We start from the raw sequence: 27,007 nt of genomic DNA on the forward strand, positions 1-27,007 counted from the left end.
GGCAGGCAGCCAGCATCCTGTTATTACACTGCAAATTTTATGTATATTTAATATTCTTGAAATATTCTCTTGAGCCTGTGAATGCTACTGTTCCAAAATGTACAATTGCATTACATCAGTGGACTCCTTATAAACTTGCAAAGAGGCTGCAAATATGCACATGTGCCATATCATTTTGGCGAGTGTGAACGCATAGCAGTATTCTAGGCCCAACCAACTTTAGCTCACTGATATTCAGCTCTGTTCACAATTTGTCAGATAATGGAGTAGTACATGTCTACGTGTAACAAGGTCGGGGTAATTTAAGGGCTCAGGTACACAAGTGGTAAATAAAATGTGTCACTCAAATCAGGCATTGACTGTTTCCAACAAAAGAGCCAAACCACCTGCCTTTGAGCTTTAATAGAACTGCCATCACTCAGATATCACAATTGATACTTGGGCAGTACAAGTAACCTGACACTGAAGAAGACCAGTCACTTGGATACTGGGGCAACAAGAGCAAGCCAATGACTGTGACAATTTGTTCAACTCTTCACTCCCAAAGTCCTGGACGCCCAAGGCGAGAGTCTGCTGGAATGCTCCCTATTGCCTGGATAGCTACAGCTGAAATAACTATCCCGACACCATCCAGGACAAAAACAATCTGTTGAATTAGCAGCCTTGCTGACACTTGCTGTAATATCCAGTCTCCCTAACAACAGAACACTGTGCCTTAAATGTCATTACAGAGGAAACAATGCAACCCATCAAGGCTTCTTCACCACCATTGCCTAAACCCGTACCCTCCACCACATAAAAGGACAATGGTTGCAGAAGCATGGAAACACCATAACTTCAACATTCCTCTCAAATCATTTGCCACCCTGGCCTGGATATTTATTGGCATTCCTTCATTGTCGCGGAACTCCCTAAAACAGCACTGTGGGTTCACTTTCATTATTTATTTGCAGCATCTGAAGGAAAAAAAGAGGCCATCTCCACATTCTTGCAGCAAGGGGGGAAAATGGTGGTGTTGCTGCCACTGTCCTTCACAAATTACTTTCTTTAAATTCTGCTGGTAATACTGATAACTAAAATGGAGTGTTTAAGCAATGCTCCTGCATGTGAAAGCAAAGTGACAACAGGAACAGCCTCAACTACTAGCTCATTCCTTTTAGAAGTTTGATTTGAATTTTCTTATAAGTACATCATTTCTTAAAATCTTCAGTTTGAAATTATTAAATAGTTTTAAAAAATCCAAATATGGGGATTGGGGAAAAGAAAAATATTGGAATACTCACGCAAAACATGTCTGTGAAGCCACTGCGACTGCACTACCTCCAGAACTACCACCTGCTATCACCCAATTGGAATCTTCCAGTTTCTGGTTGTGAATAGATCGCTCTCTGTACTGTTCGGAATATCCCCAAGGATTTCGCACTGGTCCAAATATGCCATCAATACTCCCGCTCCTAGGGAATTAAAATGTTAAGCTGTGACATTATGGGAACAGTGATTCATCCGTTTCCCACTTTTGGGCTAAAGGCTGACATCATTGAGGCCTTGTTACATTCAACAACCTGTCATCTCAAAACTGCATGAGAAACGTCTGAGATTACAGGAGACTATGTTTGGTTACAGCAATGCAATGTTTTTAACGTGGCTGGTCATGTCATCGCCTACAGAACATTAAAGCAGATCACAGCATCACAACAGTTAGCAGATATTAGGTGAGATTTGAAGAGCAAAAAATATAATGGTTATGTGAAAATAAGTGAAAATGAGACTAAAATAGATTGCTCAGTAGTGAAAATAGTGCATCTACAAAAGGTTATACCAACAATTCTGAGATTCTAAAACTTTACTGAGAAAGACCGAATATTCCAATATGGATACTTTTAAACACAACACAGTACAAATTAACATTACATAAATCTTCAAGTAAGAGTTAAGAAGACCATTAAAAAAAAGGAGCAGAAATGGACCGTATGGCGTCTCGAATCTGCTTCACTTTTCAGGATTGATCTTCCAACTAAATTTCACTTTCCTCCCCACCCCCCACATCTCCCTGTTCCTTGAGAGATCACAGAATCACAGAATTGTTAGAGTATTAAAGAAGACCAATTGGCCCATGGTGTCTGTGCTGGCTCTCCGAAAGAGCACTGCCACTGGTGCCACTCTCTAGTCTTCTCCCAATAACCCTGCACATTCTTCCTTTTCAATGGCTGTCTGATTACCTTTTGAACCAGTCTCCATTATACTTTCAGGTAGTTCATTCCACATCCTAACTATTCAGAACTTGGAAAAAGTTGTTCCTCATATCATTTTTGCCTTCTTTACTAATTACTTTAAAACCAGTGCTCTCTTGACCCTTTCACAAGTGAAAACATTTGTTCCCTAGCTCCTCTGCCCACATAACTTATAACTGAATAAATTAAACCAGATCTCTTCTCAGCCTCCGCTTCTCCAAGGAAAATAGTCCCAGCTTCTCCATCTGTTGTCATATCTATAATTCCTCATGTTGGAAACCATTCTCATGAAGTTCTTCTACACACTCTCTAATACCTTCAAGTCTTTCCTAAAATATGGCACTCAGAACTTGATGCAATATTCCAGCTGAGGCTGAATTAGTACCTTATATTAGTTCAACATAATCTCCTAGTTCTTGTACTCCTTGCCCTTATTGATAAAGCCCAGAATGCTGTCTGCTTTATTAACTGCTTTCTTAGCCTTTGCTACTACCTTTAATGACTGGTACACATACACCTATGTCCTGCTCTTCCAGCACCTTTTGAGTTGTAACCTTTACTTTAAATTGTCTCTCCATGAGCATCAAAAATCTCTTTATGCCAGTCTCAACACACTGAACAATGGGGATGCACAACCTGGAGTAGAGAAATTTCACCATACCTCAGTCCTAAAAAACGTATTGCTAACACATGCATTAAATGACTTGAGGTTAGCATGTTCTTACCCCATTGCAAATTCATCAAGATTTGTCTTTCCCATAAGAACAGCACCTTGATCCATTAACCTCTGGACAACTGTGGCATTAAAAGGTGGAATGTAGCCTGCAAGCAATACAGTAACCTTGTTAGATACACTGCAGGGTCCATGACAAAGCATAACTAGAGAGTGAAACTGCTGAGTCAAATTATTTTCAGATTAAAATCACTTGTCATCATAGTTAACTTACCTTGTGTCTTGGCAGTGTGAACACTGCTCTGAATGTTGCATTTGATCAGTACTTGGGTGAAATTTACACCCGAAATATAAACTCATCATAATGAAAATTTAAAGCAATGTGTGGAAAGAAAATAAAGTGTAGATACTTCAGTTAGTGGAATTGTTTCAGTGGAGTGACTAGAAGAGAGGATGGTCCGATTGGTGACTTTGTTCAACAAATGCAAAACAAGCTGAACAGCGCAATGCTATTAAACCAGTTATATTTGATGGACTAGCTTGTCTCGAGGATAGCTTTTCATATAAAATATGTTTCTTAGGTAAGAATTTTGGAAGATTACTTGCAAACATAAAAGGTATAATCAATCAATCAGTCTTTTTTTGTACCAGGAACAGGTTTGGAAAAATTTTAAAATTCTATATTTTTCCATATAACATTAACTCTACAAAAAATGACATATTCTTGTTTCATGAGTGAAGTAATTATGGCAATGATTGAAAAATGAAAAAAATTACTAGATTCTGCAAATATAGAATATTTTAACTACAAGAAGTGACGGTCAGCTAACAAAATGGAATTCAAAAGTAGTCTATAGGCACCATTTAAAGAGTACTAAGAGGTGGGAATTTTGACTTGGTCACATGTTAAATGGGGTTGATGTATCCAAGATGTGCAGCCCCATCCGTAATAAATGCTGAATTAACCAAGCCAACTTTAAGGGCACTTAAATGGTCATTGGATAAACATATGGATGATAATGGAATAGTTTAGGTTAGATGGGCTTCAGATTGGTTTCACAGGTCGGCGCAACATCGAGGGCCGAAGGGCCTGTACTGCACTGTAATGTTCTATGTTCTAGTGTCAGAAGGAAAAGCTGTTATATAATGAGTTATTACAGTCTGCAATACACTGTTTGAGAGTGTGGTGGAGGCAGTTGCGATTATGGTTTTAAAAAAAGAATTTGATCAGTAGCTGCTTGGAAAAAAGTCTGCAGGGCCACAAGGAAAGGGACAGGTGAGTGGGACTAGCTAAATTGCTCTTGACGCTCCTCCATATTGAACAACACTTGATGGAAGCACTGGCAAGGACACAAAATGTACTCTGGGTGTGGGATTTCAATGTCCACCACCAACATTGGCTCGGCAGCAGCACTACTAATAGTGCTGGTTGGGCCCTGAAGGACATAGCTGCGAGACTGGCTCTACAGCAGGTGGTGAGGGAACCAAGAGGGGAAAACATACTAGACTCTCATCCTTCCCAATTTCCTAGCTGCAGATGTATCTGTCCATGACAGAATTGGTAAGAGTGACCACCACACATTCCTTGTGAGACAAAGTCCCGCCTTCCCATTGAGATTCACATTCACATTGCATCATGTATATAGAGTCATACAGACTCTTTGGTTCAACCCATTCATGCCAACCAAGTTTCCCAAACTAGTCTCTCTTGTTTGTATTTGGTCCATACCCCTCTAAACCTTTCCTATTTATGTATCTATGCAAATGTCTTTTAAATGTTGTAACTGTAGCTGTAAACACCACTTCCTCTGGCAGTTCGTGCCACACATAGATCACCCACTGCGTGAAAATGTTGCCCCTCAGGGCCCTTTTAAATCATTCTCCTCTCACCTTAAAAATATGTCCCCTAGTTTTCAACTCACTGACCCTAAGGAAAAGACCTTTGCAATTCACCTGATCTATGCCTTTATGATTTTATGAACCTCTATAAGGTCAGCCATCAACCTCCTACACTCCAATGTAAAAAGTCCTAGATTATCCAGCCTCTCTTTATAAGTCAAACCCTCCAGTCCCAGCAACATCCTTGTAAATCTTTTCTGAATCCTCTCCATTTTAATAATATCCTTCCTACATCAGGGTGACCAGAACTGTACATAGTATTCCAAAAGTGGCTTCAATGTCCTGTAAAACCTCAACATAAATGTCCTAATTCCTATACTCAATGATCTGAGCAATGAAGGCAAGTGTGCTAAATGCCTTCTTAACCACCCTGCCTGCCTGTAATGTAAATTTCAAAGAACTGTGTACCTGAAACCCTAGATCTCTCCGTCTGACAACAATGCCAAGGGCCTCACCATTAGCTGTATTCGTCCTGTCCTTGTTGGTTTTACCAAAATGCAATATCTTGCATTTATCCAAATTAAACTGCATCTGCCACTCCTCAGCCCATTGGCCTGTTCAAGATCCCTTTGTAATCTTAGGTAACCATAAGACATAGGAACATAAATTAGGACATTCAGCCCATCGAGTCTGTACTTCCATTAAAGCATAGCTGATAAGTTTCTCAACCTCACTCTCCCGCTTTCTCCCTTGATCCTCTTGACAATCAAGAGCCTACCTATCTCCATCTTAAACATACTCAATGACCTGGCCTCCACAGCTTTCTGAGGCAGTGAATTCCATAGATTCAGCCCTCTTTGGTTGAAGAAGTTTCTCCTTATCTCCCATCTAAAATGTCTTTCCTTTACTCGAAGGCTGTGCCCTCGGGTCCTAGTCTCTCCTGCCAACGGAAATATCTTCCTGACATGGACTCTGTCCAGTGGATTCAGTGTTCTGTAAGCTTCAATTAGATCCCACCTCATCATTCTAAACTCCATCAGGTATAGACCCAGAGTTCTGAAATGTTCCTCCTATGTTAAGTTTTCCATTCCTGGGACCATTCTCGTGAACCTCCTCTGAACCCGCTCAAGGGCCAGTACATTCTACCTGAGATATGGCGCCCAAAACTGCACACAATACTCCAAAATGTGGCCTGACCAGAGCCTAATAGAGCCTCAGAAGTACATCCCTGCTTTTATAATCAAGTCCTCTCAAAATAAATGCCAACATTACATTTGCCTTCCTAACTACTGACTCAACCTGCAAGTTTACCTTGAGAGAATGCTGGACTACAACTCCCAAGACTCTTTGCACTTCAGATTTCTGAATTTTCACCCAATTTAGAGAATAGTCCATGCCTCTATTCTTTTGACCAAAGTGCATGACCTCACACTTTCCCACATTGTACTCCTTCTGCCACTTCTTTGCCTACTCTCCTAACTTGTCCAAATCCTTCTGCAGCCTCCCCGCCTCCTCGATACTACCTGTCCCTCCACCTATCTTTGTATCGTCTGCAAACTTAGCCAGAATGCCCTCACTTCCTTCATCTAGGTCATTAATGTATAAAGTGAAAAGTTGTGGTCCCAACACTGACCCTTGTGGAACACCACTTGTCACCAGCTGCTATCCTGAGAAAGACCCTATTATCCCCACTCTCTGCTTTCGGTCAGACAGCCAATCTCCTATCCATGCTAGCACCTTGCCTCTAACACCATGGGTCCTTATCTTACTCAGCAGCTTCCTGTGCGGCACCTCGCCAAAGGCCTTCTTGAAGTCCAGGTAGATAACATCCATTGGCTCTCCTTGGTCTACGCTGCTCGTTACTTCCTCAAAGAATTCTAACAGATTTGTCAGGTATGAGCTCCCCTTGATGAAGCCATGCTGAATTTGCCCTATTTTACCGTGCACTTCCCTGTATTCAGAAATCTCATCCTTCACAATGGACTCCAAAATTTTACCCACGACCGAGGTTAGGCTAATCAGCTTGTAATTTTCCATCTTTTGCCTTACTCCCTTTTTCACATTAGCAATTTTCCAGTCCTCTGGGACCCTGGCTGACTCTAGCAATTCCTGCAAGATCACCACTAACTCCTCCACTATCTCTTCAGCTATCTCGTTCAGAACTCTAGGATGTAGTTCATCTAGTCCAGGTGATTTATCCACCTTCAGGCCATTCAATTTTGCTAGCACCTTCTCCTTGGTGATTGCCACTATACTCAGCTCTGCCCCCAGCTCTCTAGAATTTTTGGGATATTACTTGTGCCTTCCACTGTGAAGATTGATGCGAATTAATTATTCAGTTCTCCAGCCATTTCCTTGTTTCCACCACTATCTCTCCCATGTCATTTTCCAGCAGTCCAATGTCCACTTTTGCTTCTCCTTTGGCCTTTTATATATCTAAGGAAACTCTTATAGTCTTACTTTATGTTACTGGCTAGCTTACCTTCATATTTAATCTTCTCCCTCCTTATTTCTTTTTTTTGTTGCCCTCTGTTGGTCTTTGTAAGCTTCCCAATCCTCTGGCTTCCCACTGCCCTTTCCCGCATCATATCTTTCCTCTTTTCCTGTCCCTGACTTCCCTTGTCAGCCATAGTTTTCTCGTCCTCCCTTTGGTACGGTTTTTTTTTCCCAGGGGATGAATTTTTGCTGTGTCTCCTGAATTACTCCCAGAAATTCCTGCCATTGCTGTTCCACTGTCTTTCCTGCTAGGCTCCTCTCTGTCAATCCTGCCCAGCTCCTCCCTCATGCCTCTGTAGTTGCCTTTATTCAGCTGTAATACCATTACCTCTGTTTCTATCTTCTCCCTCTCAAATTACAGAGGAAAACCAAACTTATTATGACCACTGCCTCCTCAGAGTTCCTTCACCTTAAGCTCCCTTATTAAGTCTGCCTCATTGCATAACACTAAATCCAGTATGGCCTGTTCCCTAGCGGACTCCACCATAACCTTCTTCACTGTTGACTACACCACCAATTTTGGTGTCATCCACAAACTTACTAACTGTGGTGGTGTGTGGCACTATCACCATGCTAAATGTGACAGAGTTTGAATAGATCCAGTACCTTATGATTGGGCATCCCATGAGGCGCTGTGAACAAACAACAGCAGCAGGATTGCACTCAAACAGAATCTACAACCTCTTCGCTTTGCATATCCCCCACCCAACCTAGCAAGCCAGGTGATCAGCCCTTTGTCAATGGAGAGCGCAGAAGGGCATGCCAGGAACAGCTTCAGACATACCTAAAAATACTCCCAAACAAGACTACCTGCATGCCAAGCAGCATAAGCAGCAAGTGATAGATAGAGCTAGGTGATCCCATAACCAAAGGATCAGACCTAAGCTCTCCAGTCTTGCCACATCCACTCGGTGGTAGACAATTAAACAACTGATTGTAGGAGGAGGCTCCACAAATATCCCCATTCTCAATGATCAAAGAGCCCAACACATTAATGCAAAAGATGAGAAGAACAGCAACTCATTTTCCGTTTGGGAACTCTGCAGCCTTCTGGCCTTAATTTAGAGTTCAACAATTTTAGGGCTTGAGCACCTTTCTCCCTGCTTTTCCCCACCACCACAAACCAGACCTTGGCTGCTAACACATACTACCCATTGTCAGCCACTAATCATCCCCATGAGCAGGAATTCATCCTCCCAGACTGACCTTTAACTGTTCCTCTGTCTGTCCAACTGTTTTTCTCTCTCTTCGGACTCTATCACCAACTATCATTTACTCTCCCCTTCTCCCCACCCCTACTCCATCTTCTGTATAAAATCCATCCTTTTCCTAGCTACCGTCAATTCTGAAGGGTCAGTGGACCCGAAACATTCACTCTGAATTCTCTCCACAGATGCTGTCAGACCTGCTAAGATTTTCCAGCAATTTCTGTTTTAGTGCAAAAGCTAAGACTGAAGCATTTCCAGCAATTTTCAGCCAGAAATGCCGAATGGATGATCCATCTCAGCCTCCTCCAACGGTCCCCAGCATCACTTTTACCAGTCTTCAGCCAATTCACTCCATGTGATATCAAGAAATGGTTGGTGGCACTGGACACCGCAAAGTTTATGGGCCCTGACAACATTCGGCAATTGTACTGAAGACTTGTGCTCCAGAACTTGCCACTTCCTTAGCAAAGCTAGTCCTGTACAGTTACTACACTGGCATCTACTAGCAAATGTAGAAAACTGACAAATCCAACCCAGCCGATTACCATCCCATCAGACTACTCTTGATCATCAGTAAAGTGATGCAAAGTGTTGTCATTGCTATCAAGCAGCACCTGCTCAGTTGGGTTCCGCCAGGGCCACAGCTCCTGACCTCATTATAGCCTTGGTTCAAACATGGACAAATTTGAATTTGAGTGTGAAAGTAACAGCCCTTGACATTAAGGTCACATTTGATTGAGTATGGCATCAAGGAGTCCTGACAAAACTGGAATCAATGTGTATCAGGGGCAAACACTCTGCCAACCGGAGTCATGCTGGCACACAGGAAGATGGTCGTGGTTGTTGGAGGTCAGTCATCTCAGTTCCAGCACATTGTTGCAGCAGCTCCTCAGGGCAGTATCCAAGAACCAACCATCTTCAGCTGCTTCATCCGCAATGTTCCCTCCACCACATGGTCAGAAGTGGGGATGATCACCAATGGATGCACAATGTTCAGCACCATTCGCAACTCCTCAGATGCTGAAGCAGTCCATGGTCAAATGCAATAGAATCTGTACAATATCCAGGCTTGAGCTGACGAGTGGAAATTAACATTTATGCTACACAAATGCCAGCCAATGACCATCTCTAATAAGAGACAATTTAACCACCACCCCTTGACCTTCAATTGTGTCATTATCATTGAATTCCCCAGTATCAACATCCTGGTAGTTACCATTAACCAGAAACTCAACTGGACTCGCCATATAAACACAGTGACTGCAAGACCAGACCAGAGGCTAGGAATACTATGGCAAGGACCTCACCTCCAACCTCCCCAAAGACTGTCCACCATTTACAAGGGACAAGCCAGAAGTGTGATGGAATACCGCTAATTTCCTGGGTGAGTGCGGCTCCAACAACACTTAAGAGGCTTGACACCATCCAGGACAAAGCCCCCTTGATTGGCACCACATCCACGAACATCCACTCCCTTCGCCACCAATGCACAGTAGCAGCAGTATGTACTATCTACAAAATGCACTGGGGAAATTTACCAAAGATCCTTAGAGAATATCTTCCAAACCCATAACCAGATCCATCTAGAAGGATAGAGCAGCTCCATTTTTTGCAGCAGCAGCGGGAGCAGTGACAGCGAGGACCGGGGCCTGCCGGGCGGTAAGTTCTTCATTTTGGCAGCGGTCGAATTGCGCTCTCGGAAGGTGAGTGAACTGATATATTTGGGCAGTGGCTAAACCCGAGACACTACACGTGTAGTGTCTCCCACACGCCCTCCTCCTCTAACCAAAAAAAAGACGCTGGTGTGTTGATAAGGTAAGTGTTTTTCTTTTTCTTAATCATGCGCTGATAAGTAGAGTGATTTGGTACAAATTTTATTTTTTCATTTCATTTATCTAGCATTTGATATTTTGTAGGACTAAGTTAAGCTTAAGAGTAAAAATGGCAGGAGATCCCAAACCCGTGTTATGCTCCCCTTGCTCAACGTGGGAGCTCAGGGACGCAGCTGATGTCCCTGACTCCTACACGTGCAGGAAGTGTGTCCAGCTGCAGCTCTTGTTAGACCGCACGACGGCTCTGGAGCTGCGGATGGACTCACTTTGGAGCATCCGCGATGCTGAGGAAGTCGTGGATAGCACGTTCAGCAAATTGGTCACACCGCAGATTAGGATTGCTGAGGGAGAAAGGGAATGGGTGACCAAAAGGCAGAAAAAAAAGCAGGAAGGCAGTGCAGGTGTCCCCTGCGGTCATCTCCCTCCAAAACAGGTATACCATTTTGGATACTGTTGGGGGAGATGGCTCACCAGGGGAAGGCAGCAGTAGCCAGGTTCATGGCACCGTGGCTGGCTCTGCTGTACAGAAGGGCGGGAAAAAGAGTGGAAGGGCTATAGTCATAGGGGATTCGACTGTAAGAGGGAGTAGATAGGCTGTTCTGTGGTCGAAAACGAGACTTGCGAATGGTATGTTGCCTCCTAGGTGCATGGGTCAGGGACGTCTCAGATCAACTGCAGGACATTCTGAAGGGGGAGGGTGAACAGCCAGCTGTCGTGGTGCATATAGGCACCAATGATATAGGTAAAAAACGGGATGAGGTCCTACAAGCAGAATTTAGGGAGTTAGGAGCCAAGTTAAAAAGTAGGACCTCAGACGTAGTAATTTTAGGATTGCTACCAGTGCCACGTGCTAGTCAGAGTAGAAATGAAAAAATAGGCAGGATAAATGAGTGCCTTGACAGATGGTGCAGGAGGGAGGGGTTCAGATTTCTGGGACATTGGGACCGGTTCTGGGGGAGGTGGGACTATTACAAATCGGACAGTCTACACCTGGGCAGGACTGGAACCAATGTCCTAGGGGCTGCTTTTGCTAACGCTGTTGGGGAGGCTTTAAACTAATGTGGCAGGGGGATGGGAACCAAATGAGGAGGTTCGTGGACAGTAAGGAGGTAGTAACTAAAGCCTGTAAAGAACTAGATAATGAAGTCAGTGTGACTAAGGGGAAGAGTAGGCAAAGAGCAGATGATGAACGCAAAGGGACAGGTGGTCTGAGGTGCATTTGTTTTAATGTGAGAAGTGTAGTAGGTAAGGCAGATGAACTTAGGGCTTGGATTAGTACCTGGGAGTATGATGTTATTGCTATTACTGAGACTTGGTTGAGGGAAGGGCAAGATTGGCAACTAAATATCCCAGGATATAGATGCTTCAGGCAGGATAGAGAGGGAGGTAAAAGGGGTGGAGGAGTTGCATAACTGGTCAAAGAGGATATCACAGCTGCGCTGAAGGAGGGCACTATGGAGGATTCGAGCAGTGAGGTAATATGGGCAGAGCTCAGAAATAGGAAGGGTGCGGTAACAATGTTGGGGCTGTACTACAGGCCTCCCAACAGCGAGCATGAGATAGAGGCACAAATATGTAGACAGATTATGGAAAGATGTAGGAGCAACAGGGTGGTGGTGATGGGAGATTTTAATTTTCCCAACATTGACTGGGATTCACTCAGTGTTAGGGGTTTAGATGGAGCAGAATTTGTAAGGAGCATCCAGGAGGGTTTTCTAGAGCAGCATGTAAATAGTCCAACTCAGGAAGGGGCCATACTGGACCTGGTGTTGGGGAATGAGCCCGGCCAGTTGGTTGAAGTTTCAGTAGGGGATTACTTTGGGAATAGTGATCACAATTCCATAAGTTTTAGAATACTGATGGACAAAGACGAGAGTGGTCCTAAAGGAAGACTGCTGAACTGGGTGAAGGCCAACTATAGCAAAATTCGGCAGGAGCTGGGGAATGTGGATTGGGAGCAGCTGTTTGAGGGTAAATCCACATTTGATATGTGGGAGGCTTTTAAAGAGAGTTTGATTAGAGTGCAAGACAGACATGTCCCTGAGAAAATGAGGGATAGAAAAGGCAAGATTAGGGAACCATGGATGACAGGTGAAACTGTGAGACTAGCAAAGCGGAAAAAGGAAGCATAAGGTCTAGGCGACTGAAAACAGACGAAGCTTTGGAAGAATATCGGGAAAGTAGCAACAATCTGAAACGAGGAATTAAGAGGGCTAAGAGGGGTCATGAAATATCTTTAGGAAACAGGGTTAAGGAAAATCCCAAAGCCTTTTATTCATACATAAGGAGCAAGAGGATAACTAGAGAAAGGGTTGGCCCACTCAAGGACAAAGGAGGGAAGTTATGCGAGGAGTCAGAGAAAATGAGTGAGATTCTTAATGAGTACTTTGCGTCGGTATTCACTGAGGAGAGGGACATGACAGATGTTGAGGTTAGGGACGGATGTTTGATTACTCTAAGCCAAGTCAGCATAAGGAGGGGGTTGGGGGGGAGTGTTGGGTATTCTAAAAGGCATTAGGGTGGACAAGTCCCCAGGTCCGGATGGGATCTATCCCAGGTTACATGGGAAGCGAGAGAAAAAATAGCTGGGGCCTTAACAGATATCTTTGCAGCATCCTTGAGCACGGGTGAGGTCCCAGAGGACTGGAGAATTGCTAATGTTGTCCCCTTGTTTAAGAAGGGTAGCAAGGATAATCCAGGTAATTATAGACCGGTGACCCTGATGTCAGTGGTGGGGAAGCTGCTGGAGAAGATACTGAGGAATAGGATCTATTTACATTTGGAAGAAAATGGGCTTATTAGTGATAGGCAGCAGGGAAGGTCATGTCTTACCAACTTGATAGAATTCTTTGAGGAAGTGACAAAGTTGATAGATGAGGGAAGGGCTGTAAATGTCATATACATGGACTTCAGTAAGGTGTTTGATAAGGTTCCCCATGGTAGGCTGATGGAGAAAGTGAAGTCGCATGGGGTCCAGGGTGTACTAGCTAGATGGACAGAGAACTGGCTGGGCAACAGGAGGCAGAGTGTTGTAGTGGAAGGGAGTTTCTCAAAATGTAGAACTGTGACCAGTGGTGTTCCACAGGGATCCGTGTTGGTACCACTGTTGTTTGTGATATACATAAACGATCTGGAGGAAGGTATAGATGGTCTGATTAGCAAGTTTGCAGATGACACTAAGATTGATGGAGTAGCAGATAGTGAAGGGGACTGTCAGAGAATGCAGCAGAATATAGATAGATTGGAGAGTTGGGCAGAGAAATGGCAGAGGGAGTTCAATCCAGGCAAATGTGAGGTGATGCATTTTGGAAGATCCAATTCAAGAGCGAACTATATGGTAAATGGAAAAGCCCTGGGGAAAATTGATGCACAGAGAGATCTGGGTGTTCAGGTCCATTGTACCCTGAAGGTGGCAATGCAGGTCGATAGAGTGGTCAAGAAGGCATACGGTATGCTTTCATTCATCGGACGGGGTATTGAGTACAAGAGTTGGCAGGTCATGTTACAGTTGTATAGGACTTTGGTTCGACCACATTTGGAATACTGCATACAGTTCTGGTCACCACATTACCAAAAGGATGTGGATGCTTTGGAGAGGGTGCAGAGGAGGTTCACCAGGATGTTGCCTGGTATGGAGGGTGCTAGCTATGAAGAGAGGTTGAGTAGATTAGGATTATTTACATTAGAAAGACGGAGGTTGAGGGGGGACCTGATTGAGGTCTACAAAATCATGAGAGGTATAGACAGGGTGGATAGCAAGAAGCTTTTTCCCCAGAGTGGGGGACTCAATTACTAGGGGTCACAATTACAAGGTGAGAGGGGAAAAGTTTAAGGGAGATATGCGTGGAAAGTTCTTTACACAGAGGGTGGTGGGTGCCTGGAACACGTTGCCAGCGGAGGTGGTAGAGGCGGGCACGATAGCGTCATTTAAGATGTATCTAGACAGATATATGAATGGGCAGGGAGCAGAGAGATACAGATCCTTGGAAAATAGGCGACAGGTTTAGATAGAGGATCTGGATCGGCGCAGACTTGGAGGGCCGAAGGGCCTGCTCCTGTGCTGTAATTTTCTTTGTTCATCCATGGGAACACCACTAAAACAGCTCCACAGAGACTGGAACCCTGTCGTCAAGTCACCCTTTATTTACACGTGGAGAATCCTTGACACTGATCCAGCTCTCTCAACAAACAGAACCTCAGACACCCCTGTCCTTATCTGTCAGTCAGCACTACCTGATTGGACCAGATTAACAGCCCCAATCAGGGAACTCATCTTATATTAGGTCCATCTGGCAGACCTCATACCTGCCACCACCTGCAAGTTCCTCTCCAAGCCACTTATCTACTTGCTTTGGATCTATATTAATGTTCTTTCATCCTGGAATTCCCTCTCGAAGGACATTGAGGGTCAACCTATAGTACATGGACTGTGGCAGCTCACCACCCCCTTCTCAAGGGTAACTAGGGATGGGAAGTAATTGCTGGCCCAGCCCATGTTCCATGAAGGAATTTAAAAAACAAATTAAAGACTTAACATAACTCATTCCCAAATGCATGGTTAAAACAAAATTCTGAAACACTTACAAAACGAGCTGAGGGAGTGCGTGTGGGTGAGAATTTTAGGCTGCAGCATTCTAAATGAGATGCAGTTTACAGGGAGCAGATGGCAGTCAGAACAGTATTTGAGAAATTAAACCTCAATGTGATAAGGCATTCAATAACACTCAAGGCACAGGTCTTGAATGAAACATTTTCACTCACACAATGTTTGGAAGAGATTGAAAACAGTGCAGGAATATTACAATTGAATGACTGATGCTATATTTTCTATTACCTAGTTATTTGCTTCAAAATTCATCAAACTTTTTTTTAATAAAGAATAAAAAGGCCTTTACCTTTTAACATATTTGATGCACATGTTGTCTCAATACCAGCAGTGCTGAAGTTATCCTTAACAGCAACTGGAACCCCATCTAAGGGACCAATGGATTCGCCTGGGTGAATACAATTTAAAAACATTTATATAATGAAATACACAGTCTCATGTCATAATTTTTTATTTACATATTTTAACATAATAAATTACAAACCAAATCTAATTGACAAAGTAGTTATAGGTAGCTGGTATGTACTTTGTTGCGGCTGTTTACAAATTAGCAGAGATTGGAAGCACAGTGGTGTTCTTCCAGATTGACTACAAAATTACTTATAGTTACCAAAACAAATCCACTTCAATTACATTTTTCTTTAGGATGGAAAGCAGGATCGTCTAATTTACATACCAGTTTAACATTATTGATGTTTCCAAATTAGATTTTCTCAAACTGGTTCAAGTAATTTGATTTGAACACTAAAATGAGTATTCAACAAGTACTGCAGATATTAGAGGTCCAAAATAAAAACAGTACTGGAAAAGCCCTGCTGGCCTGGTAGCAACCACAGAGATAGAAGCTGAGCCAGTGTTTCAGGTCCCATAAGACTCTTCTTCAGAAGTTAAAAACTGACAGCCGAGCTCAACTGATAGTCCTCTTTCCTCTCAACTGGAAGGCTGGAAGATTATTGCCTCAACTCCTGCAGTATCGTAGATCAAATATTAAAGTCTAAGACAGTTGCATTGTTAAGAGTTTCTGCCTTTCTGATGAGGCATTAAATTTTGGCCTTTTCTGCACGGTCAGAAGAACATAAAAGATCCATAGTTTGATTTGAAGAGCAACTGACTATGCCTTAGTTCTGGTTAAGATTTTTTTCTCTTAGCTAATACTCTAAAATTAGATCATCTGATCCAGAGACTTCTCCATTTTCCAACAAAGCAATGATTATGATTCAAAAATAATTAACTGGAATGTCTTATAGTGATAAGAGTTGCACCACGCATGCAATTTTTGTCCAATCTTTCTGCACTTCATTTGTACTGGAGCCTATGAATGAAAAAGTAAGATTGTCTCAATGGGTAATTAAAACCTTAGTATTAAGTAAACTGACTGGGGAGAAAAATAGGAAAGGGAAACATTTCAAACATTTCATCTTGACAGCTGTAGTAATGGATGATAAATAAAAACGTAAGATTACATCCATCCAAAATATGAACAAGTTTCTAATGGATTTTCAACAAATAATTCAGTACATTTTGAAAGGTAAAGTGTAGTGGAGCTCAATTTTTTGAAAAATCCTGTAATCACATTGCTCAGATGTTTTAACTGTAGATAGTGATATAGCTCTATCTTACCTCTTTGCAACCTTTGCTCTGCTGCTGTAGCCTGTTGCATGGCAAGCTCCTCAGGGACGGTAATATAGGCATTCAGGAAGGCTGTCTTCTTGATTAGAGAGAGACATCTTTGGCACAGCTCAGTTGGACTGATTTGACCTCCTTGTAAAGCTCGGGTAACCTATAATTTTAATATAGGTGTTAAGGGTAAAAAGAATACAAAAGGGTAGGATAAGAAAAGGTTACCCAGCACATCAATAAATTTCTATCAAATTTGCTGGTGTTGTAGGTAATTCTCACTGAGCACTTGTCTTAATTCCCAGGACTTCATGCAATCTATCATTAAGTCCTAGACTTGAGCTTACTACATCCTCCTGAGATACCTGGAAATAACCAGAAACAGAAGGGTGCACTCTTGCAGAAACTCCATAGCTAGCAACAGTCTTGACAGCACAGATTCCCCTGAAATTCTGATCCCTTCATAAATTTAAGAGTCTGGTCAGCTCTGGCAAACTAAAGTAGGAGCAGTACAGTTATCTAGTTCACAAATCCTGCTGAAACCCTGATCTCGTATGTCTGTTTCCTCTCGCTCATTTAAAAACCTCCCAATCCTCAGATTTATTATATTTCTGATAACTTTATAAGCCTTCTCCTTCATAAAAAGTTCCTTTGTCATCCACAAGTGACTGATGTTTTTGAGCTTTTGCACCTCAAAGGTATGTATCGTTGCTGTAAGAAAAGTTACAGTCCCTTAAAGACTTTCCATTTGCTGATGTACTGTCATGCTTTTTAATGTATTCCCTCATCCACTTCAGCCAATTCTTGACTCATGCTTTCATAATTTCCCTTATTCAAAGTGAAGAGTCTTGCTTCTGATTTAATTGAAAACATAATGTGAAATTCTATCACATTGTGATCACTCATCCCTAAAGTCCTTTTTCATTACATAATATTAGTACTACAATAGCCTGTCCTGTAGTCAGCTGCTCAATATACTGCTCTAGCAAACCATCCCTAACTCACTCTAGAAACTCATTCTCCACAGCTTGAGTGTTCAATTGGTTTATCCAGTCGATAGGTGGATTGCAGTCACCTATGTTAACCACATTGCCCATGTTATAAGCTTTTCTCGTCTCCCAGTGAACACTGTGCCCCATGCTCCTACTATTATTTAGCGGCTTCTAAATAATCAAACCAACATCTGTTGCTCTCACTGTGTCTTCATTCCACCTAAATAGATTCTATACATTGTGCTCCCAGTCAGAAATCCCTCCCTTACAAATATACTGATTCCATCCTATATTATCAGGACAATCATATCTTCTGTTCCTTTTTGTCCATCCTTCGTAAATGTTGAATATTCTTGCTTATTCAGTTCTCAGTTCTGATCTTCGTGTGGCCATGTTACTGTAATGGCAATTATGTCATGTCCCTTTACCTCTATTGGTGCCTTTAGATTATCTGCCTTGTTGCGCACGCTGTGTGTTTTCAGCTAAAGTGTCCTTAACTTTGTATTTTTGACATCAGGGAGGAGGTGACAGCCTAGTGGCATTATCGCTGGACTGTTAATCCAGAGACCCAGATAACGTTCTGGGGACCAGGGTTCAAATCCCGCCACGGCAGATGGTGGAATTTGAATTCAATAAAATATCTGGAATTGAGAATCTAATGATGACCATGAATCCATTGTCGATTGTCGGAAAAACCCATCTTGTTCACTAATGTCCTGTAGGGAAGGAAACTGCCATCTTTATCAGGTCTGGCGTATATGTGACTCCAGACCCAGAGCAATGTGCTTGACTCTTAACTGCCCTCTGGGCAATAAATGCTGCCTAGCCAGCGACACCCTCATCCCGTGAATGAATAAAAAATTCCACACTTGATGCTCGGTTTTGTTTCCCCAGCTACTTTCTGTTGTCAACTTTAATTGCTTCCAATACGACTTACCATCCCATGTCCAGATAAGCGATTTTAAATTCATTCCAACAGCACCAGCAAATTTCCCTGCAATGATATCACTATCAGTCGCATTAAGGTGGAACAAATTCTACAAGCCTCAGAATTGGTCACCATACCTCAGGAATCTGGTGCCCTCCCTCGATACCAGTTTTCCAGCCATGTGTTCAATCAATCAACTCTCCTGTTCTTAAGCTCACTAGCATGGAGCATTGTCAGTAATCCTGACATTACTGCTCTTGAGGTTCTGCTTTTTAATTTCCTTCCTAAGTACCTGAAATCTGTTTTCAGGACCTCGTCCCTTTCCCATCTGCATTGTTGGTAGCAACATGGACCATGATTTTGTGCTAATCCCCCTCCCCGAGAAGGTTATCCTGCAGATGCTCTGTGACATCCTTGACCCTGGCACCAGGGAGGCACCAATGATAGAAATCTCTTTGATTCATTCTGTACCTTATACTTCCCAATGATTTCTAACTGTGGTTTTAAACATACTAGTGAAAACCTTCTCTCTAATGTTTTTATTGTGTGCACAGCCTATTCATTAAAGTGTGTGAGTGCTTTCAATTGTTCTGTACAGTTGTGCACATATAGAAACAAAGGAACTGTCTTGCTTGGACTGCATGCTATCTTCTGGGTTACCATCAGGCTGAGAGAGAAAATCGCTAGTGATCCTTCCTAACTCACCATTTGCAGTTCAGGCATCTGAGCATCCAACCACCACGGGGATGGACCGATTAATATCTGGGTTTAGAAAATTTGGTAGGAAGCAGCAGGTAAGGAAAGAACTAATTCTTACATCTGCAAGGCAACTTTTGATAATATGAAAAGATTGCAGTGTGTGATGCTGCATGGAAGGAAGGGTGACCAAAAATCAAGCTAAGAGCTTTAAAGGTGGAGAAAGGAGAAGAATTTTTAGAGCTGATGAGTAAGCCAATCGTGGGGTGAAAGGAAGTAGATGCAAAAGGGGTCAGAATCTAAACAATAACTCCCTCCTTCCCTGTGCTAGGGTTGGGATACTTTGACAAATATTTCAAAATATGAAATAATACGTCACACTTTTCTTGAAAAAAGAGCAGTTGTTCATTCCATCAGATGTATGGGTTAAAATAGCATTTCTTTTGGCTAAAGATGTCAGAACATTGTAAAATTTTGCCAAATATGTTGAGCAAACTACAGGTGATGATGTTAATTTTAATTACATGGGTAATTTGACTAGTGGCAGCTAATGTGCATCAGATACTTCCACTCTAGTGTCAGCAGCTAACTTCACATCACCCTGCTAGGCAACATTGAGGTGACGATCAGCTGTGCTGTTGCAGTGAACAAAATGACATAATTGCAATGGAAGCTAATCTGAAATTAGTAAAAATCAGTTTTGTACCTCTTTTTAAAGAATTGAAAATGTTAACCTCGCAGAATTGAAGAGATTCTGCAGTAAGCTTTTAGATATTAATTTTTATAAGTATTTGTGAACATTTAAAATCCATATTCATAACATAGATGAAGAGACATGGTGTAATCTATCTTAAGTTTGCTGATGGTACAAAGCTGAGTGGAGAGATAAGCTTGGCTTTAAAATGTCTAGAATTTGTGATTGTTTTTGATAGTCACCCAAAAGGAGGTTGTTTAGCAAAAGTAAAGAACATGGGATAGAAGGGAACGTACTGGCATGGATTAAGGATCGCCCAAAACCAGAAAACAAATAAATGGGTCAATCTTAGTTCTGAGGAAAAGTCACCGCACCCAAAACATTAACTCTGATTTCTCTCCACAGATTTTGCCAGACCTGCTAAGTGTTTTCCAGCAGTTTCTGTTTTGAGTCAGTCATGGCAGGCTGGGACTAGTGCGGTTCTGCAAGGATCAGTATTTGATCATCAGCTGTCTGCAATATATATTAATGATGTGGATTTAGAAACCAAGTGTAATATTTCCAAATTTGCAGATGATGCTAAGTGGGAATGTGAGGAAGACGTAAAGTGGATCCAGGAGGGTTTGGTCAAGTTTTGTAAATGGGCAATGACATAGCAGATGGCATATAATATGTAAAAACGTGAGATCATCCACTTTGGTAGGAGAAATAGATGTGCAGAGAGAGATTAATTCATAATTCTGGTTTACATGTAGGCCAGGACAGAAAAGTCAGTCGATGCAGTTTAGCAGGAAAGGGTCAAGATAGTGGATGAGTTTCAACAACAACTTGCATTATATAGTGCCTTAGTAATAAACTTGGTCTAGGCATTTCAGAGGAGTGCTATCAAAAGACATTTATATCTAGCTACAAATAAGTAGTCAGAAATGGTACTTGCTAAGAGTGTTTCAAAGCAAAGTGAAGCAGAAGTGAAGGGGGTTAGGAATGGAATTCCAGAGAAAATTAGCTACAACAGTAGCATCATAACAGGATGAGGAATCCACATGTCAAGTCTAATGGCCTGGTGACATGAATTCAAATCCCAACATAGCAGCTGGAGAAATTCAAATTCAATTAAGATAAACATAGAACAGGACAGCACAGGAACAGGTCCTTTGGCCCACCAAATCTGTGCTGACCATTATGCTATTCTAAACTAATCCCATCTGTCTGTACACGGTCCACATACCTCTATTCTATTTTAGGGCCTGAGCACATTCTCCAATTTCCTTGCCCCAACCCCAACACACCAGGCCATGACATCACATGAGCTGCTATCACAAATAAATCATTGTCAGCTACTATGGGTCCCCATTATCAGCTATTCATTCTGCCAGGCTGACTTTTACTCATTGCTTTGTCTGCCCAACTCTTTCTCTCTCGCTGAATTTCAGCTCCATCTATCATTTGCTCCTTCCTTCCTCCTCCTCATCCCACTCCTTCAGCATATATACCAATCTTTTCCTAGTTACAATTAGTTCTGAAGAAGAGTCACTGGAACCGAAATGTTAACTCTGCTTTCACTCCATAAATGCTGCCAGGCCTGCTGTGTTTTTCCAGAAATTTCTGTTTTTGATTCTGATTTTCAGTAGTTCCAGTTCTGTGGTACTGTGTTTCCCTCTACTCCTTGCCTGTTCATGTATCTGTCTAAATGCCTCTCAAATGTTGCGTTCATATCTGCTTCTATCACCTACCCAGTAGCACATTCCAGGCACTTACCACCTTCTGCATAAAAATATTGCCTCACACATTTCTTTTATACTCGGAGATGGCAAGAACAGCAGATGCTGGAGTCAGAGACAACACAGTGTGGAGCTGGAAGAATACAGCAAGTCAGGCAGCATCAGAGGAGTAGGAAAATTGACGTTTCAGGTCAGGATCTCTGAAGAAGAGTCCCGACTTTGCAGAACACCTATGCTCAGTTCGCAATAAACAACTGCACCTCCCAATCGCGAACCATTTCAACTCCCCCTTCCCATTCTTCAGACGACATGTCCATCCTGGGCCTCCTGCAGTGCCACAACGATGCCACCCGAAGGTTGCAGGAACAGCAACTCATATTCTGCTTGGGAACCCTGCAGCCCAATGGTATCAACGTGGATTTCACAAGCTTCAAAATCTCCCCTCCCCATACCGTATCCCAAAACCAGCCCAGCTCGTCTCCGCCTCCCGAACCTGTTCTTCCTCCCACCTATCCCCTCCTCCCACCTCAAGCCGCACCCCCATTTCCTACCTACTAACCTCATCCCGCCCCCTTGACCTGTCCGTCCTCCCTGGACTGACTTATCTCCTCCCTACCTCCCCACCTACACTTTACTGGCTCCATCCCCGCCTCTTTGACCTGTCTGTTTCTTCTCCACCTATCTTCTCCTCTATCCATCTTCTATCCGCCTCCCCCTCTCTCCCTATTTATTTCAGAACCCCCTTCCCCTCCCCCATTTCTGAAGAAGGGTCTAGGCCCGAAACGTCAGCCTTCCTGCTCCTCTGATGCTGCTTGGCCTGCTGTGTTCATCCAGCTCTACACCTTGTTATCTCAGATTCTCCAGCATCTGCAGTTCCTACTATCCAGTCTGAAATGTTGATTTTTCTTTTCTTTAAACTTCCCCCTTTCACCTTAAACTTATGCTTCCTATTATTTGACATTTCCACCTTTGGAAAAAGACTCCGACTATCCACCCTTGCAATGCCTCTCATTATTTTATATCCTTCTTTCAGGTTGCACCATCAGTCTCCAACGCTCCAGCAAAAACAATCCAAGTTTATCCAACCTCCCCTTTTAGTTCATACACACCAATCCAAGCAACATCTAGGTAAACCTCTTTCACATACTGTCCAAAGCCTTCACACCATTTCCACAGAACTGCACACAATACTCCAAACGTGACCTAACTAAAGTTTTACTTTAACTCAATTCAGAATGAGAGGTGTGCAGGTATCTCCGAGATTGTGGGTTATGGGAGATTAGAACGTAAACATGACAAGCAGGAGCGGGCCATTCAGTAAAATTGTGGCTGACCTGACTGTAGCTTTAGAGATAGTAGGATCTGCAGATGCTGGAGAATCTGGGGTAACAAGGCGTAGAGCTGATGAACACAGCAGGCCAAGCAGCATCAAAGGAGCACCTCTGTGACTGTAGCTTTAAATCCTTTCTCCTACCTATAACTTCCCCCCCCAACATCACCACATTAGCCATCCACTGCCCCCGAGTAAAAAAAAAAGGCCTAAAACGTTGATAAATTCTATGTTGTAGCTTCCTCTGCTCGCTGGGAAGTCTTGCCCCCGGAGGGGGGTGTGGGGATTTAATATTTTCGGGCCCGGGCCTAGGCCCACGTCCCAATGACTTTGACCCCCCTCAATCCAATTATTTCCTTTCATTTCGGCTTGTGTGGGTAGCGCCGATTTTACCGACTCTGAACCCCGCTTACCTCTTTCAACGTCCAGCCCCTCATTTTGTTTTCAGCAGCCGAGTCCCGACACTGTCCATGTCCTTCTTAGATCCAGAGGGATGGATGTTTGCTGGGCGCCGCCATATTGCCTCCGGACCGTCACCGGCCAACAACAAGCCCGCTGATTGGTGATGACCTGGCGGGGACTTGGTGCTGATTGGTTGCTGGCGGAGGTTCAGAGGTGAAGCAGTGAGGAACTGTCTTTGAGAGAAGTGTCCAGTCTCCAGCATTGAGCTGAATGCAGGGCATTGGGTCTGGGTTTGGGCTTCATACACTGCTCTTTGAGTTTGTGCTCTGTATTCAGTAGGCAGCGTGATTTTCAGATTTTTCTAGGGATTACCGTTCAAGCATAACCTTGTACTTGACTTTCTTTATATTGAGGTAAATGCACCCTTTTTGAATGGGTGCTTTGTAATATCTGCACTTTTAAAGCCTAGTCATCTACCTCATGTGGCATTTGGCAGGTAAAAGGATTGGGAGTGGACTTTTGGGCAAATCTTGGAGAATTAGGGCAAAGCTTTTTGAGAATGTCACTTATAGGAAGATTACAACTTCTTTAGTTAAGAAGACTGTTATGCCAGCCTGGGTGATTGATCGATATGGGAATAATAGCACACTGCGTTTTACAAAGGAGTCTATGTTTCCAATTATACACTACCCCAATGAAGTTATGATTAAAGTTCACGCTTCCAGCTTAAACCCTATCGATATCTCCATGAGAAGTAAGTTCATATTTCTGTATCTAAAATTGTTATGAACAGTGCGTATTATGTCTTTTAGAAAGTAACAGATTAATATACTACATCGATAGACTTCATATTGTATATTTGAATTGAGAGTGGATTGTTATTGGAGTGTTTGTTTGTTGATCTGTCACTTTTAGCCATTACCTTTGTATATAATGTTTAGCAATTTTTCAAAGGAATGTGTATTAATTTCCTGATATGTGGAAAACAAACTGCAATGTGTTTTAATTGCAAATTAACTACATATGTAACATTTTTTCATGAAGATGATTCTTCTTTCCTTGATGTGATGCGATGGTTTCTGGTCTGTTCTTCCTCTCTACATGAACAACTTACCAGATTAGTTCTTCCCTTTCCTAACTGAAGGGCATTACAAACAATTTGAACTTTTTTTATCCTTTATTCATTCACGGGATGAGGGAGTCGCTGGCCAGGCAGCATTTATTGCCCATTCCTAATTGCCCAGAGGGCAGTTAAGAGTCAACCACGTTGCTGTGGGTCTGGAGTCACATGTAGGCCAGACAGGTAAGGATGACAGTTTCCTTCCCTAAAGGGCATTAGTGAACAAGATGGGTTTTCTGACAATCGACAATGGTCATCATTAGATTGTTAAATCCAGATATTTATTGAATTCAAATTCCACCATCTGCCGTGTCCCCAGAATATTGTCTGCTTCTCTGGGTTAACAGTCCAGTGATAATACCACTAGGCCCTCTTCTCTCCCCACTTCTCCTATCCCAAGCCCCGGTTTTCGGTTCGGCAGTCAACTAACTTACAATGAGGTTCAGACTGGCATTTCCTATTTTGTGTGGTTCAGTAATGAATTTTCTACTGCAGGGAGATCTCTGAGCAATGTCCTTTGTGAAGTAACAGACTGGATGCTGTCCAAGTATAACTGCAGGCATTCAAATAGCTGAATAAACACCAACATTGTATTCATAATTTGTATCTATTAAACAGCATATTACAAGTTTTTAGTGCCTCTGTTTGGTTTTGATGCTATGAGAAGCTACCCAAGTATTTTTCTATAATGATATCGGGCGTTGTGTTTCATTGGGACGCTTTTAAGTCTTCCATTAATTGTTTTCAAATGTCATGTTATTGTCTTCTCCTTGATTCCATTTGTCATGTCTGGCAACTTATTAACAATGGAAAAATAGTGTAGAAGGGAGCTGTTCCAGTGGGATCTTCTTCATTCAAACACTGCTCAGACCAGTGTCCTGACAAATTGAATAACTAGGGATGTAGTCAAGGCTTTAAGCTAAATGGTGGCAGTTTCAGACAATGGTGCATAGGCTTACAATGCACCAGGATATGGAAGTATTGCAGGGCAGCATTTAAGGCCACTGTGGGACAGCAAGTGACAGAGTATAATAACATTTGGAAAGAGTAGCAAACAAGGTAAAAGGGGAGAATATTTAAAACAACTAAAATTAATGACTCTTAAATACACATAGGACTCAGAACAAAATAGAGGTTAATAAGAATGATTGTATAGCTCTATGGAACAGTTACAAGGACTTAAAAGCTGGGAACTAAATATGCAGGGTTAAGTAATTTTTCAGAAAGGCAGCAAAGGATGATGGGATGGCTTGGTCAGTATGGGATAAGAATGACAGCATGAAATGGTCTAGGATAGAAGATGTAGAATCCATACGAGTAGAGGTAAGAAATAATAAGGGAAAGAGGACAATTGTGGTAGTGTCTATGGGCACCCTTTTAATAGCTATACAGTTATAAAAATCATGAGATTATAAAGACATGTAAAAAAGGGGCAGAACATTAGTCCTGGGTCACTTTAACATCATGTAGATTTTGAAAATCAAATTGGCAGAGGTAGCCACAAAGAATAATTTATGGAATATATTCAGTATGATTTCATGGAACAATTTGTTGTAGATTCATCCAGGGATCAGTCTATTTTGGATCTGGTAATGTGTAATGAAGTAAGATTAAAACATGATCTCGGAATAAAAGATTCCCTAGGAAGCAGTGATCATAATGTGCTAGAACTTCACATTCAGTTTGAGAGTGACAAATTTTGTTGGAAACAAATGTGCTGAAGTTAAATAGTGGTAATCACGAAGGAATGAGGGCAGAGCTGGTTGCAGTGGACTGGGAAAGGATTTTAGCAAGAAAGGATGATTGATGAACAATGCAGACCTTTACAAAAATAGTTTATGATTTGCAGCAAAGATATATCCTAGCAAGGAAGAAAGATTCTTGGAAGTGAAGCTGATTGAACACTTCATTGACTTTTATTCAAACTATCCCCATGACCTTTTATACCAATGATAATCAAAAATTTATCAACCCCTACTTTAAACACAAAGTCTAAACTTCCACAGGCTTCTGTGCTGAGAATTTCAAAGATTCACCATCCTCAGAATAAAAGCTTTCTCCTCATCTTGGTCGTAAATGGCACCTCCTTATTTTGAAATTGTGACACTAGTTCTGGCCTCCCTATAACCAGGAGAAATATGATGCCTGCATCTACTTTGTCTATCCCTTTTAATTATTTTGTAAGTTTCAATGAGACCACCTCTTATGCTTTAAAACTCAAGAGTGTTATGAACCAGGCCAGACCCCCTCAATATATTTTAAGAAGGTAGCCTAGATCCTAACCTTTTCTTATTTTAAAGGTAGATGTGAAGTACTGTGTTCTGGATGCAATGCAAACTACTCAAACTACTCGACATTAAACAAAACACAATTTATTTAAACACTATATTTAAAATACAAACAAAAGAAAGAAGAATTTAGAATAACTTAACTATTGGAAAATGAAACCGAATAATAGATACAGTACCTATTACTAATTAATTGTTCCAATATAGTAACATCCCATAAACACACCCCTTGGCAAAAACGCAAATTCAGACACAAATTCTTATATGCAGATTGCCAATCCAGAGGGGGGAAGAAAACGTTATTGGGAAAATTCAAAGAAAGTAGCAGCTAGGA

The 27,007-nt window shown here is 42.2% G+C and overlaps 2 protein-coding genes across 2 annotated transcripts in view; one reads left to right on the top strand and one right to left on the bottom strand.

Annotated features, from left to right (window-relative positions):
- Positions 1-23,405, bottom strand: part of qrsl1 (glutaminyl-tRNA amidotransferase subunit QRSL1) — a 50,800-nt gene extending 27,395 nt beyond the window's left edge. The window contains exons 1-5 of the mRNA XM_020526522.2: positions 23,277-23,405; positions 16,506-16,665; positions 15,175-15,273; positions 2,957-3,053; positions 1,284-1,454 (exon numbers count right to left, since the gene is read on the bottom strand). Of these exons, the coding sequence (XP_020382111.2) occupies positions 1,284-1,454; positions 2,957-3,053; positions 15,175-15,273; positions 16,506-16,665; positions 23,277-23,300 (551 nt within the window). The 5' untranslated portion in view covers positions 23,301-23,405. The remainder of the gene's footprint in view (positions 1-1,283; positions 1,455-2,956; positions 3,054-15,174; positions 15,274-16,505; positions 16,666-23,276) is intronic.
- Positions 23,406-23,471: 66 nt separating this feature from the next.
- rtn4ip1 (reticulon 4 interacting protein 1) overlaps positions 23,472-27,007 on the top strand; it is a 47,630-nt gene continuing 44,094 nt past the window's right edge. The window contains exon 1 of the mRNA XM_020526524.2: positions 23,472-24,019. Coding sequence (XP_020382113.1) covers positions 23,746-24,019 — 274 coding nt within the window. The 5' untranslated portion in view covers positions 23,472-23,745. The remainder of the gene's footprint in view (positions 24,020-27,007) is intronic.

This window comes from Rhincodon typus, chromosome 5 (genome assembly GCF_021869965.1).
Source record: "Rhincodon typus isolate 14 chromosome 5, sRhiTyp1.1, whole genome shotgun sequence".
In the NCBI taxonomy this organism is placed as follows: domain Eukaryota; kingdom Metazoa; phylum Chordata; class Chondrichthyes; order Orectolobiformes; family Rhincodontidae; genus Rhincodon; species Rhincodon typus.